The sequence below is a fragment of the Cervus elaphus genome, chromosome 15 (genome assembly GCF_910594005.1).
Source record: "Cervus elaphus chromosome 15, mCerEla1.1, whole genome shotgun sequence".
Taxonomy (NCBI): Eukaryota; Metazoa; Chordata; class Mammalia; order Artiodactyla; family Cervidae; genus Cervus; species Cervus elaphus.
Window position 1 is genome coordinate 12,175,736 of NC_057829.1, and position 12,752 is coordinate 12,188,487.

Genomic DNA, 12,752 nt, shown 5'->3' on the forward strand with positions numbered 1-12,752 from the left:
TGTGGGTTTGGGTGATTGTTATGTGTCAGTGTAAGTTCATCAACTATAACAAATGTTATATGTTGATGTTGGGGATGTATGATGTATGGGGATGTTGATAATGGGGGAAGCTGTATATGTGTGAGAGTTGGGGGTGTTTGGGAACTGTATATAATTTTTTCCTCCTCAGTTTTATTGGGAACCTAAAACTGCACCAAAAAAATTAAATCTTAAGAAAAAAACCCAAAGCAACCACTGAAACAACACAACAAAGAGTTTTGGCAAATTTAAGTCAACATGGGAATTAAAATGGAATAAACACATAATTAAATAATCTGAAAGAAGACAGAAAAAGAAGGAAAAGGACTTAGGACAAATGGGGAAAATATGAAACAAAATGCTAGAGTAAACCTTCCCAATTAAAAAAAAAATTAGATATTCTGCTTGAAATAATTTGTAGGAAATCCGTATGCTCTTGCTCAGAAAGAAAGGAAAGTTGATGGGAATGATTTGGGTTAGAGACTCTTCTGCCTTCATGTCAGTGACGAGTCCTTCTTGGGTTAGTTGAAGTTTAATCGAATGTGCCTCTCGCTAAGGCTCGTTTATAAAATTTGCAAATTGAGATTTTTAACTTTCTAAAGCTTCCTCTTTTTTATGTATAGTCAACATTATCCAATAGGCATAAGTAAGTTTAAATAAAAGTTGGAAGTATTCACTGGTTCCCTTTGTGACTTTAAGCTATGTTTGGACATTTATAATTATGCATATTTCTAAATCGTTCTTAATATTTTTTTAGGTATTCGTACAGTGGTATTTGGGACACAATTATTGAAGCTTGAAGAAGGTTTTTTTAACCACCGTTTTTTTCTACTTTATATGGAAGTAGATCTTTGTGCAAAAAATAATAATAATAATTTGGGGTGTTATGCAAACTAGTAGATGTGGCACAGCAAACTGTATAATAAATCCAGTTCGAAGGACGAGACCGTTAAATGTATACATGTATGTAAAAGTGTTCTGTTCCATATTCACCCTTTCACTCTGGTTTGGATCCTGGCTGTGTACTGTATATATGCTTGTCCAGCGCATCTCCACAGCATGGTATCTGATGTATGGTATGATAGAGCACTGCACTAAATGCAGTCTAATACTTTATTTTTTTTTAATCATCTGAACTAAAATCTGTTCATTGTGAGGTGTGCTTTGATCATTATGTTGGTTATATTGCACAGTTGGTTATGTTTGTGACCTGATATTCAGAGATTCTGGCATTGATGGCCGATGCAATACTTGGTTAATTCCATTTACCACAGTCCACAAGGTATTACATGAGCCACACTGGAAATACTAGATCAGAATTTACTCACATACTGAAATAAATCAGTAAATGAAAATTTCTCATGAACTTTACACTGTCTAGCACTCTGATTTTAAAGCATCTTCATCAGATCAGTTCAGGAAGTAGAGCTGAGCACCTGATGTGTTTCAGGCACTAAGGATGCTGGTACCTTTCACCAAACTTCCTAGGCAACGGATGCTACTCTCAGCATTGGTCAGTGCAATAGCTGAACCAGGGCTGTTTACCAGGTCTCAGTTTGCTGATCCATCTGGTCTTCCTGTTAGAAAACACATTTTTGCTACTGTGCTTTTTCTGGGATTCAGTATTATAGCATCACTGCCTCCTTTTTAGTCTTTTATTGTTTTGCATTCATTTTAAGGACACCCACTAAAGTTAATATTAAAGGGACACCTCTAAGAAATTTCTGTACACTTTTGCTGAATACTTAAATGCCTTACAACAGTTATCAAGTTGACATGTTTTTAATTCACATGAGTTAATGTATATTGTATTACAAAGACGTGTTCTAATATTTTAAAATGTTTATGCAAAAATATATAATAGAACTTTTCTTTAAAGCTAAAATACAGTACTATTTAAAACTGAAAGGTTTAAGTAGTGTTCTTCACCTTACACGTGTTCTTCCACTGTGACTTTTAGCTCAGACTGGTAAATTTGATCACCTTTAAGGCAGAAGCTGCCTACTGCTTCTGTTGTTTTGTTTTAACCAATAGAACACAGCAGCACTACAAACTCTGGAAGAGACTTGGATAAAAATATCAAGTTGTAACTGTTTTAGATATTTTAATTTTGCTTCTTTATATCTTGAATATTTGATTTTGAAAAGTCAGAATATGAAGCAAATTCTCAGACTGATCTGCTTCTAGGACCTCACTGGAAGAATGTTTCATTTAGTGTCTTGTTAACAGTGGGTTTGCAAGCTGCTCATTTTGGAACAGCTTTTTGCATGGGGTAGGAGCATGTCTGTTTGACCACATCAGTTTATGCAAAAGCAAAATTTTTTAAAAATAAGATAAATGTTGGTTTATAAGTGAGCCTGTTAATTTAAACCCCAGGTATTGCATATAATTCCACATACCTTGACCAATAAAATTTGCTGGAGAACCAAACCATGGTGGTTCTTAATAAAGGCCTCTAGGAAAAAAGGAAGAGGAGAGAACATTTGGTATTTGGTCCCTGGAGTGTTTTCTACCACCAGCCAATCCTCTGATTCTTCTGACACCAGATGGTTCTGTTCTGACATTGTCTACCTGGAAATGGCATCAGATCACACAAGTTAAAGCCTGAGTCAACACCTACCACCACCCAAACCAACACATTTTAGACTCCAGTCACAGGTCCAGGGTGTCACCTCTGCTTTTCACCAGCCGGCCCTAAACCTGAGGTTCCTGTGACCCACTCCTTGGGTTTGATTAATTTCTAGAGCAGCTCACAGAACTGAAACAGTTTCCTTATGAGCTTCTGGTGTATGCTAAGTCGCTTCAGTCGTGTCTGACTCTTTGCCACCCCATGGACTGTAGCCCACCAGGCTCCTCTGTCCATGGGATTCTTCAGGCAAGAATACTGGAGTGGGTTGCCATGCCCTCCTCCAGGGGAATCTTCCCAACCCAGAGATCAAACCCATGGCTCCTGCATTGCAGGCGGATTCTTTACCGCTAAGCCACTGGGGAAGCCCATGAGATGACTGGTTTGTTACAAAAGGTACATATGAACAGCAGATGAGGAGGCACATAGGGCCAGGCCTGGAAGGGTCCCAAGCACAAGAGCCTCTGTCCCCATGGAGTTTGGGGTGCCCCACCCTCCTGGCTCATGGCTGTGTTCCTGTTCACCAACCAAAAGGCTCCTCAAATCTTGTTAAGATTTTTTCTAGATCTTAATCTCTAGCACCCCCTTCTCTGAAGTCAGTGGGTGGAGCTAAAACTTCCTTAGATCTTTCTGGTGACCAGCTGACCCTGAACCTCTCTAGGGTGACCCTGAAGTCATTTCATTGGCATAAACTGTGCTCAAAAGGGACCCCTAAAACTCAGGAAATTCTTAATCTTTTAGGAGCTTTGTGTCAGGAACCAGAGATAAAGACCAAATATATCTAATAGTGAATGTTATGAAATGTGTCCATTTCCCACAATTTGTTAAGTTTGCAGGATGCCCTTAATTTACATTTCTAGAAAAGCATTTTCTCAGTCTTCCTAGAAGATTCTACACTCCATTTAGACTTGAGATTTTATTTTTTCATAGTTCCAACATCTAAGTGAAAATGAAAACATTACAAATTGGGGTACTGTAATGGTTTTATTGAAAACATAATAATTGTGACTTATGTAAGAGTTCTTGAAATCTTAGGAACATTGATTCCTAACAGATCAATATTATTCAGAATGAAGAAAATGCTAAAATTAGTCATCTATATGATTTGCATTTCATACTGTGACACGGTAGATGGTACTTTATTTTCTGTCAAATTTGTCCTGTTTTTTAGCTTTTTTTTCAGAGGGGAAGGTTAGCCTTTAAAACACCTGTACATTTTAAGTAATTTTTTGTCCTAGTTATAAAGTGATTTTACTAATCAATTGAAGACAGTCCAGGTTTGTCCCAATTGTCACTTGGTTGCTTCCTGATTATGTTTACTTCTTTAAGGAGTTGTTTTTAGAAATTTTTAGAGGGATTTATTTGAGAGCAGCCAACTGCCAGGTTCAGGAAGAACAAATAAGCTGTCAGCCATCACCCTCTGAAGGTAGAAACTAACTGCTGGAAAATAATGTGATCAGGGAGTCTTTTTTCTTTAAGAATAGAATATATGTTTCCTTTTTTTAATTTTTATTTTGAGGATTTTTGAACATACACAAGTACGAAGAAAATAGCTTATAGAACCACTACATCAACTAGTTTCCACAACTGTCTATTCATTATGCCAATCTTGCTTTATCTACCTTTGCCTCACTTTTTTTACACGGTAGTATTTGGAAACATCCAAAACCTTTGTCATTTCACCCAAAAATAGTTCAGCATACATCTCAACAAGAATATATTTTTTAAATTTTTTATTGTTGACATACCATTGGGAACTTCAGAAGAGATGCTATTACAAGTCAAGAATGGTTATGGTTTTTTTTTCTGGGAATTATATAAAGTTGTTTTTCTGGATGTACTGAAGAAGCAAGATACACATCCTTTATCCAGCATTACTAGAGGTGACTTCCCAGCATGTGGCTGATTGTCCTGGAAGTTCTGTCTCCGAGCCCGGAGGACAGTGTACCTTCAGGAGGGACGTGGGGCAGCCAGCCTGCAGCCACAGCCAGTGCAGCCTCAGCCGCAGGAGCCCTTGTCGGGCTGGCTGTTAGGACGCTCTCAGTATCACCCCTGCCACTGTCGTAATGCAAGGCCCTCTTAATTGATCCTCAGTGTGTCCCCATGAGGGAATGTACCGGACTTGATGCACACATCTATGGAACTTAACGCTAACCAAGTGTGACGTGGTTGAGTCTGCAGTAATGTCAGCTTGCTCCTTCACGCTAAAGGATGGGTGTTGTCCTTCACCTGTGGGAACTGGATGAAAAGTAGCCTGTGCTCTGAAAGCCCCCTTCTCTGATTTCTTGATGTCATGTGTAAACTTCATTTTAAAGGAAAACTAGCATTTGAAGGAAAATTTTAAGAAAAAATGCTAAATTTCTGAAAATGTCACATTCCAAAATACCATAGAAATAATTGGATTCATTAAATATTTATGGGCCAGCTAACTCTGTATGAGAGTAAAAATGCTGATTTCTGTATGTTGGGTGGGGAGCCCTCAAATCATTTTACACTGGTTAGGAAATTTTGTGATGTGATTATTTCTGGGTAAGTCTACAACATCTGAAAAGTCATCATATTGGTTTCTGTGGTCATAAACATTGGTCATAGGCCCTCATGCTGTGCCTGTTTCCTGGGGAAAATGGTGCTTTTATAGGACACTCGTGTTTGTCTGAACGCCCCTTGATTTCTCATCACCTCTGTGCCTTTGTATGGACTGTGTTTTGTTATCCTCACCTATACTGCACGCTGCTGTTTGTCCAGGTCTTTCAGGCTGAAGCCCCCTGTCCTGACAGGTGCAGCTGGGTGCTGTCCCCAGCCCCGACCCCTGACGCCTACAGACACACTGCTCCAGTTTCTGTCCTGACCTTTCCTTTGCTCTTGGTCACAGGGATCCGGGTACCGTCTTTGTCTTCTCTGCTGGGCTGAGATGTCCTTTGAAAAGGGTGCCTTCTGTGTGCCCCGGGCCTGGCACATAGAAGGGACTGAAGTGCTTGTGAAAAGAACAGATGATCGGAGTTCGGTTTGTTCCCAAGTCCTTCTAAAGTACATGGACGTCAAGCCTATCCACTGCAAGGTGCCTGTTTTACAAAGTCCCCTAAAAAGTGGTCATATGATCCCACTCAGTCCCTTCCTTCCTGGGAGGGAGCCTCTTAACTCCTAGAGCTCATTTTCAATTGACATCACCGAGATGGTGAAGTAGGAGGCCCCAGCCGCCATCCCCCCACCCACCCGCCCAAAGACCAACAATTAGCTATCTGCAAAGATAAACAGCTCTGAGAGAGCTCAAGAGTCTACTTAAGAAAATTCAGCAACTCAGTGGTACATAAACCTGAGAATAATGACACAGAAATGGAAGGAAAAAGAGCTTCGTTTTGTCTGCAGTCTCCCATCCCCTAGGCAGGCTCTGCTCAGCCCCAAGAGGAACCTCCCAGACTAGGAAGAGTTCCCCACCCCAGGAAAGGGCGTGGGCATGACCAGCTTCCCCAGCCTTTTGGGGCATCACACAAAGGACCTGTTGAGTTTATCCCACTCAGAGACCAGCAAAGCTGAGACAGAAGAGTGTCAGCCATGCAGCTGTTAACAACTCTGGTTCCTAGTGCCCTGGTCCACAGGCCTCTGCAGCTTTCCCCATGGGAATTCCAATCCCCAGCCATCTGCTACCTGCTCCCCACCCTCCCCTGGCCCCACCCGAGCCCAGGATCTGGACTGGCAGCCTACCCAGACCTCTGAATCTACACGGTGCCAGATACCAGCCTAGGCCCCTGAGGTTGCCCTCCCCTGCTAGATGCACACTTGTGACCTGCCCCTTCCAGCCGTGTACCTGCACACGCCCAGGCTGATCCCCATCGCCAGCTTCCACTGCTGGGTACATGCCTGTGGGAAGACGCTGCAGCCCTGGGGGAGCACACCACCTGCCTGACGGGCCCACACTTGGCCCAGACCCTTGCTACCGGCTCTGTTCCCCACCACCGTGTGTGTCTACAGCCAGCCCCTGCCACTACACGTGCACCTGCAGCGGGCCTCCCCAGCCAGATGTGTGCGTGCCTCGAGCTCCCGGTCATCACTGCTTCCTGCCCTGATCAGCGGGCCTCCCCAGCCAGATGTGTGTGTGCCTCGAGCTCCAGGCCATCCCTGCTTCCTGCCCTGATCCCTAGATGCTGAACCTGGAGGTGCCGCTGGGGAACCCACCAGCCCTTGCAGACACTGCAGACCCCCCACAGTGCTTGTCAGGAACCACACAGTTGATGCTGTGACCCTCCATGACCTGAGTCAATGACACAGTATCCCTCCCACCCAGACACAAGCCTGCACTTGACACCCTGTACCACTGGGCCTGGGTCACAGCATGTTCCAGCACATCCCCACCTAAGGTGAAGGTCTTATACCAAAATCAGCTCATAAAGTTTGGGTGAGGTAACTGCATACACACCTATGCAAGACTTCAGGGATCACAGAGAATCAGGGAGTCATGAGACCAGCAAAGGAATATGGCAGACTTCCAGCAACTCTCCCTAAAGAAATGGGGATACATGAGTTGCCCAACAAAGAACTCAAAATAATTGTTCTAAAAATGCTCAGAGAGCTACAGGAGAACATAGATAAAACAGTTAACAAAATCATGAAAGCAAGAACAAAATGAGAAGTTTAATAGAAAGCATAAAGAAGAACCAAATTTTGGAGCTGGAGTACAATGACTGAACTGAAGAACTTAATACAGAGCTTCAACAACAGACTAGATCAAGCAGAAGAATCAGTGAGCTTGAAGACAGAGCATTTGAAATTAACCAAACAGAAGGGGATGGGGGAAGGATGAAGAGAAATGAAAAGCTTACAGGACTTCTGAGACACCATTAAGAAACAGTCTGCACATCAGTGGAGCCCCAGGAGAAGAAGAGGGGGAGGGAGGGCAGGAGGCTTGTTTGAATAAATGATGACTGAGAACTTCCCAAACCTGGGTAGGCATTGGGACATCCAAGTTTCAGTCTGAAACACTCTTCTCCAAGACACATTTTTAACAAAACTGTCTAAAATCATAACTCCCAGAGCAGCCTCTTCATTTGTGACTGTTGGCTTCAGTGCATAGTTATCCAGTTGTTTACATTCTAGGTCAACAGCCTTACTGTTTAATTTGGATCAGCATTTCTTGGAAACACTATCTGTCCACTCTTAGTTGGCCTCTTGTTATGTGACAGCACAGCCTGTGGGCAAGCAGTTGTCCAGGATGCTGTCTGTCTGCGCTGACCTGTACATGAGGCTGTGAGGGGCAGCTGAGGAGGTAATTGTCAATAAATGTCTGCTTTCAGGCCTAGACCCACTTAGCTATCCAAGACTTGCAGGATGGGTCATCAATGCTTGGGGTGAAATGTGTGAAACCTCTCAATTTTGTTAACACACACTCTGTTACAGTTGACAAGTCCTTGTGTTGAAGCAGAAGCCAGAGCTATAAAAACGAACTGCTGCTCTTTCAAAGCAGTATTAGAGGAATGGCAAATAGTAGTTTCCCTACTCTAATTTTAAGATAAAATGGTTTCACCTGAAGCTTTTAAATTTGTTTTTCTATTTAGGTTGTTTATACCTGTTTTTAGCTGATTTTTCCAATGCTAGTCCTACCTGAGCTGTGAGAAGTCTACTTTTGCACTTGGAGAAATTCAGTACCCAAGTGCTGCTTTTGTTATTCACTGTGTCTCCGATCAAGGTATAGGATTTCGTGCCCACTTTTCTTTTCTTCCTTAAAAAAAAACAAAAAACAAAAAAACCCCAGTTTATTGAGAAATTATGGGAGAATTTTTAGTTTAACACTCATTTTTCATATTGTCATTTGAAATGTCTTTAACTGAGACCTGAAGGGGCATGGCACTTTTTACACTTTAAAAGTGTTCTCACATGTAACATTCTGATCGAACCTTCAAAACAGCCCTTTGCAGTGGCACAGAACAGACAGTAGGCCCATTTCACAGCCCAAGTGCCTGAGATGCGGAGACAGGGGCCACCACCCCGAGGACGTGGACGGCAGGCCCAGGGGAAGCCCTGGGCTCCCCCGGGCGGCACCGTCAGACAGAGCACTGGGTTTTCTGTTGACTGGAATCTTCTTTTTTTCCTTCAAAATTGATGGCAATTTCAAACACATGTTTATTGGGATTTCAAGAGCCATAAAACATTCTTTTTTAATAATTAATTTATTAGTTTTAATTGGAGGATAATTACAATGTTGTGATGGTTTTTGCCATACATCAGCATGATACAACAGGTATACATCAGTCGCCCCCCCATCCTGATCCCCTCTCCCACGTCCCTCCACACCCTAACTGGTAAGAGCATTTTCCATGTTTAAAATGCCTTTAGTGCTAAGCCATTCGAGGTGGGAAACAAGTTGAAGCCATGCTTTACAGAGAAGTTTGCAAGTTTGATAACTTGTTTTATTGTCCTTGCCTTCAACACATTGAAAATACCATCAATTGAAAATGCACGACTGAAAATGCATGCCGACTGGTTTTCAGAACGCTTGTGACAATGTTCTTGTGTTTTGTGGTGAAAGCTATATCGCGGTTGCTGTGGGTCAGATGTTACTCTAACGGTGAGGCCCTGCCTGAGGGCCTGTGCTGCGGCCATGGCCTTCCCGGCCTGGGGGTGGTCTCTGCCTCACAGCCCTCCCCGCTGCATGCACTGTGTGTGGTTACTGTGGCCGCATCCCTGTGCCGTCTGCCAATAAAGTCCTGCCGCCGGCCCTCATCTGAGCTGCCTCTCTTCTCTGCTTATTTAACTTGGTCCTTGAGCAAGAATAGAAGAAAAATGTCTCTACGCACTTATTTTTACTTGATTTGTAACCACCTGATTGTTCTACTCTGGCCTTCCTTTTTTAATTTCCAAGAGTAATGTTGGCTTTAAACACTGGTGGGTGACTTCAGACTTTTACCCAATTCAGTTACATTTTGGGATCCGTGTATCGACCTCAGCTTTAGGCCCAGTCTACTGTTTGTCCTCGGGGACGTCCCAGGGGGTGGTGTCTCACTCATTGTCAGAGCTATTCTCATGGGGGGACCTCACACCAGCAGAGTGCTTGACGGGGTGTGGGTATAAGTCTAGTTCATAGAAAACACCGTTGAAGGCACAGCCAGCAGTGTTGGGTGGGAACCGTCCCCGAGGGACCAGGCGCAGTGCCTGGCGCGGGGCCCCAGCAAGGTGGGGTGTTGAAGGGGGCTCTTGGCAGGAAGCAGGCATTCGGTCCCGACCCCCAGGGTTCCTCTCAAGGGGCAGAAGGCAGCATAGAGACAGAAGACTCTCCCTCCGCCCCATTCTTGTGAAGTCCTCGGTGATCTCAGGCCACAGTCAGCACCTAGATCATAAACCCAGTGAAGGATGGATTAACAGCGTGACACTTGTCACAAGTGCTTGTGCGCTTAGATGCTCACCGTGTCTGACTCTTTGCGACCCCACGGACTGCAGCCCACCAGGCTCCTCTGTCCATGGGGTTCTCCAGGCAAGAATGCTGGAATGGGTTGCCATTCTCTCTCCAGGGGATCTTCCTGACCCAGGGATTGAACCTGGGACTGCTGCCTTGCAGGTGGATTCTGTACCATCTGAGCCACCAGGGACGCCTAGTTGTCACAAGTAGTCACTCTTAACTAGTTCAATCTACCTCTCATAGTCAACATGGCCAATGTTTTGGCTTTAAATTGAAGCCACATTCACACCAAGATCCTAGGCAACAGGCATAGTGTCCCCTCCCCACAGGCCACCAGGCTTCCTGCCCCTGTGCAGATGTGAGCAGAGGAGATCTGCTGGACCTTCCTGATGCTGAAGACACCCCGCACTTCTCTTTCTTCATTGCATCCCCTGTAGGTAGCTCCTGATGGGCGGAGGGGGGTAGCATGTGAAGGCACCCCCTTCTGCTTGGGACGCTGCATTGTCATCAGCTCCCTGGGCCAAGGAATATGCCCGCGTATGGATGTGGGGGGAGCCTGGGAGTGGGCTTGCCCCTCAAAGATGTGCTCATCTTTAAGGGCCATAAAGCCAAACTGCCCTCCAGAGAGCTTGTGCCAGCCTACCCTCCTACTAATAGTGCGGGAGTGCTATGCCGTGCTTAGTCGCTCCATCGTGTCCAGCTCTTTGTGACCCCGTGGACTGCAGCCCACCAGACTCCTCTCTCTGAGGGGATTCTCCAGGCAAGAATGCTGGAGTGGATTGCCATGTCCTCCTCCAGGGGATCTTCCAACCTAGGGATCAAACCCAGGTCTCCAGCATTAAAGACAGATTCTTTACCTTCTGAGCCACGAGGGAAGCCCAGGAATACTGAAGTGGGTAGCCTGTCCCTTCTCCAGGGGATCTTCCTGACCCAGGAATTGAACCAGGGTGTCCTGCATTGCAGGCAGATTCTCTACCGGCAGAGCTACCGGGAAGCCCAATAGTGCAGGAGACCCAAACTTAAATTCATGCTGCTTACCAAAAAAAGCAGTGTTTTTCTTTTTTTTTTCAATTAAGGTTTACATTTTGTCTTTATTCAATTTTAACCTTTGGCGGTCATGAAGAAGGTATTGTTTAATCTATAAACAGCTGTCACAGGCTAGGAGTGCTGTCGTCATGCAGTGGACACCAGTCATTTCTGGGAAGTCAGTCCTGCTATAGGGGAAAGTGGAGCAGAGTTTGTGTGTCCAGAAGGGAACGCTTGAAAAACCAGCAGCCTGGCTCACCTCAGCAAGCCCTGGTTCTTCTGAAAAACTTGATAAGCTTCTATTGTTACTGTAATCAAGTTAAAAGTTTTATTCCTAGGAAAGGTTAGTCTATTTGGTGTCAATTCAGGGCTTATACCTCGCTACCCAACAATCTCCACGTTTTGAATATGGTAAAGAATCTGCCTGCCCGTGCAGGAGACTCGGGTTTGGTCCCTGGGTCAGGAAGATCCCCTGGAGAAGGAAATGGCAACCCACTCCAGTATTCTTGCCTGGAAAATCCCATGGACAGAGGAACCTGGCAGGCTACAGTCCGTGATGTTGCAAAAGAGTCGGACACAACTTAGAGACTAAACAACAACAAATGTTCAAGGTATGCTTCCAACCGGTTCAGGCCCAGGACAGGAGGCTGTGGTCCACGGCCCTACAGGCCCCAGCTGGCCCTGCTGTCAGCCTGGCTTAACCATCACAAGCTTGCTTTTCAGGGGGATGCATGGTTTCAAAGAGTGGGTATTTAGTTTTTGCTTTTATCTGTTTTCTCATATGTCAAAAGTCAAAGCAGTGAGGAAAGTCACCCAGGCTGCCTTGCCTCCCTTGGCTCCCCTCTTCCCCTGCACCTAATAGTGACCACTGGCTAGTCTGTGTATCCTTCCAGAGCCTCTTGACATGGATACAGATGTTATTCCTCCTAGCTGTCTTACACAAAAAAGCAACATGTTACACACATTGTCTGTTTCCATATGCATTGCATCTTGGAGTGAGCTTTCTCCTCACTGAAGGCTGCAGAATGTCCCATTGTGTGGATGTGCCATGTTTTCTTTAACCAGCTCCTTACTGATAAACAACTGTGTTGTTTCCAGTTCTCTGGTTCTCATGAGGTAATTCCAAAATATATGATTAATGACAGCATCATCAATTTCTATCTTCATTCACATTCATTAGAAAAGTAACATCATTCCTCCTAGTTCAGCCTCTTCTTATGCAGAGGCAAGAACAATTTACAAAATCAGGTGGAAGGGGGAAAAGAAATCCAGCAAGAAATATGAAAGACTTTTTCAATGAAAACTTTATTAAATAAATACATGAAGACCCAACTTAAATGGAGACATATTCTATTTGGGGATACAAAGACTCACTACTACTATAAAGATGTCAATCACCTCAAAATTAGTGAATTCAATACAGTTTAACAAAATTGCCAAATGGAATGTTAAAATAGAAATCAACAAGCTCATTCAAAAGTTCATATAGGAAAGAAAAGAACCCAGGAAAGTAAAGAACAAGGTAGGGGAGGGGAGACTTGCCATACCAAATATTAAAATGCACTGCAAAATTAAAACCTTTGAGCTCAGGTGTAGATCCACAGAGGACCAGCATCTAGAACCTTTCCCTTGTATCTGTTGCAGTTTACAAAAAAGTATGATGTGACATTTTAAGTCAGTAAGAGCTCTTCACTG

At 44.1% G+C, this 12,752-nt stretch overlaps 2 protein-coding genes across 4 annotated transcripts in view; one reads left to right on the forward strand and one right to left on the reverse strand.

Moving 5' to 3' along the window:
- Positions 1–9,360, forward strand: part of RAB4A (RAB4A, member RAS oncogene family) — a 50,696-nt gene extending 41,336 nt beyond the window's left edge. The window contains exon 8 of one of the 2 annotated variants that reach the window (XM_043927078.1): positions 5,517–9,360. The gene's annotated coding sequence lies outside the window, so the exon portion shown is untranslated. Of the gene's footprint in view, positions 1–775; positions 2,449–5,516 lie in introns of those variants that run through there. The other variant, XM_043927077.1, reaches the window with a different exon arrangement.
- Positions 2,461–12,752, reverse strand: part of LOC122709577 (centriole, cilia and spindle associated protein) — a 34,533-nt gene continuing 24,241 nt past the window's right edge. The window contains exon 4 of one of the 2 annotated variants that reach the window (XM_043927073.1): positions 2,461–2,589. In XM_043927073.1, the coding sequence (XP_043783008.1) occupies positions 2,461–2,589 (129 nt within the window). Of the gene's footprint in view, positions 2,590–9,399; positions 9,963–12,752 lie in introns of those variants that run through there. The other variant, XM_043927076.1, reaches the window with a different exon arrangement.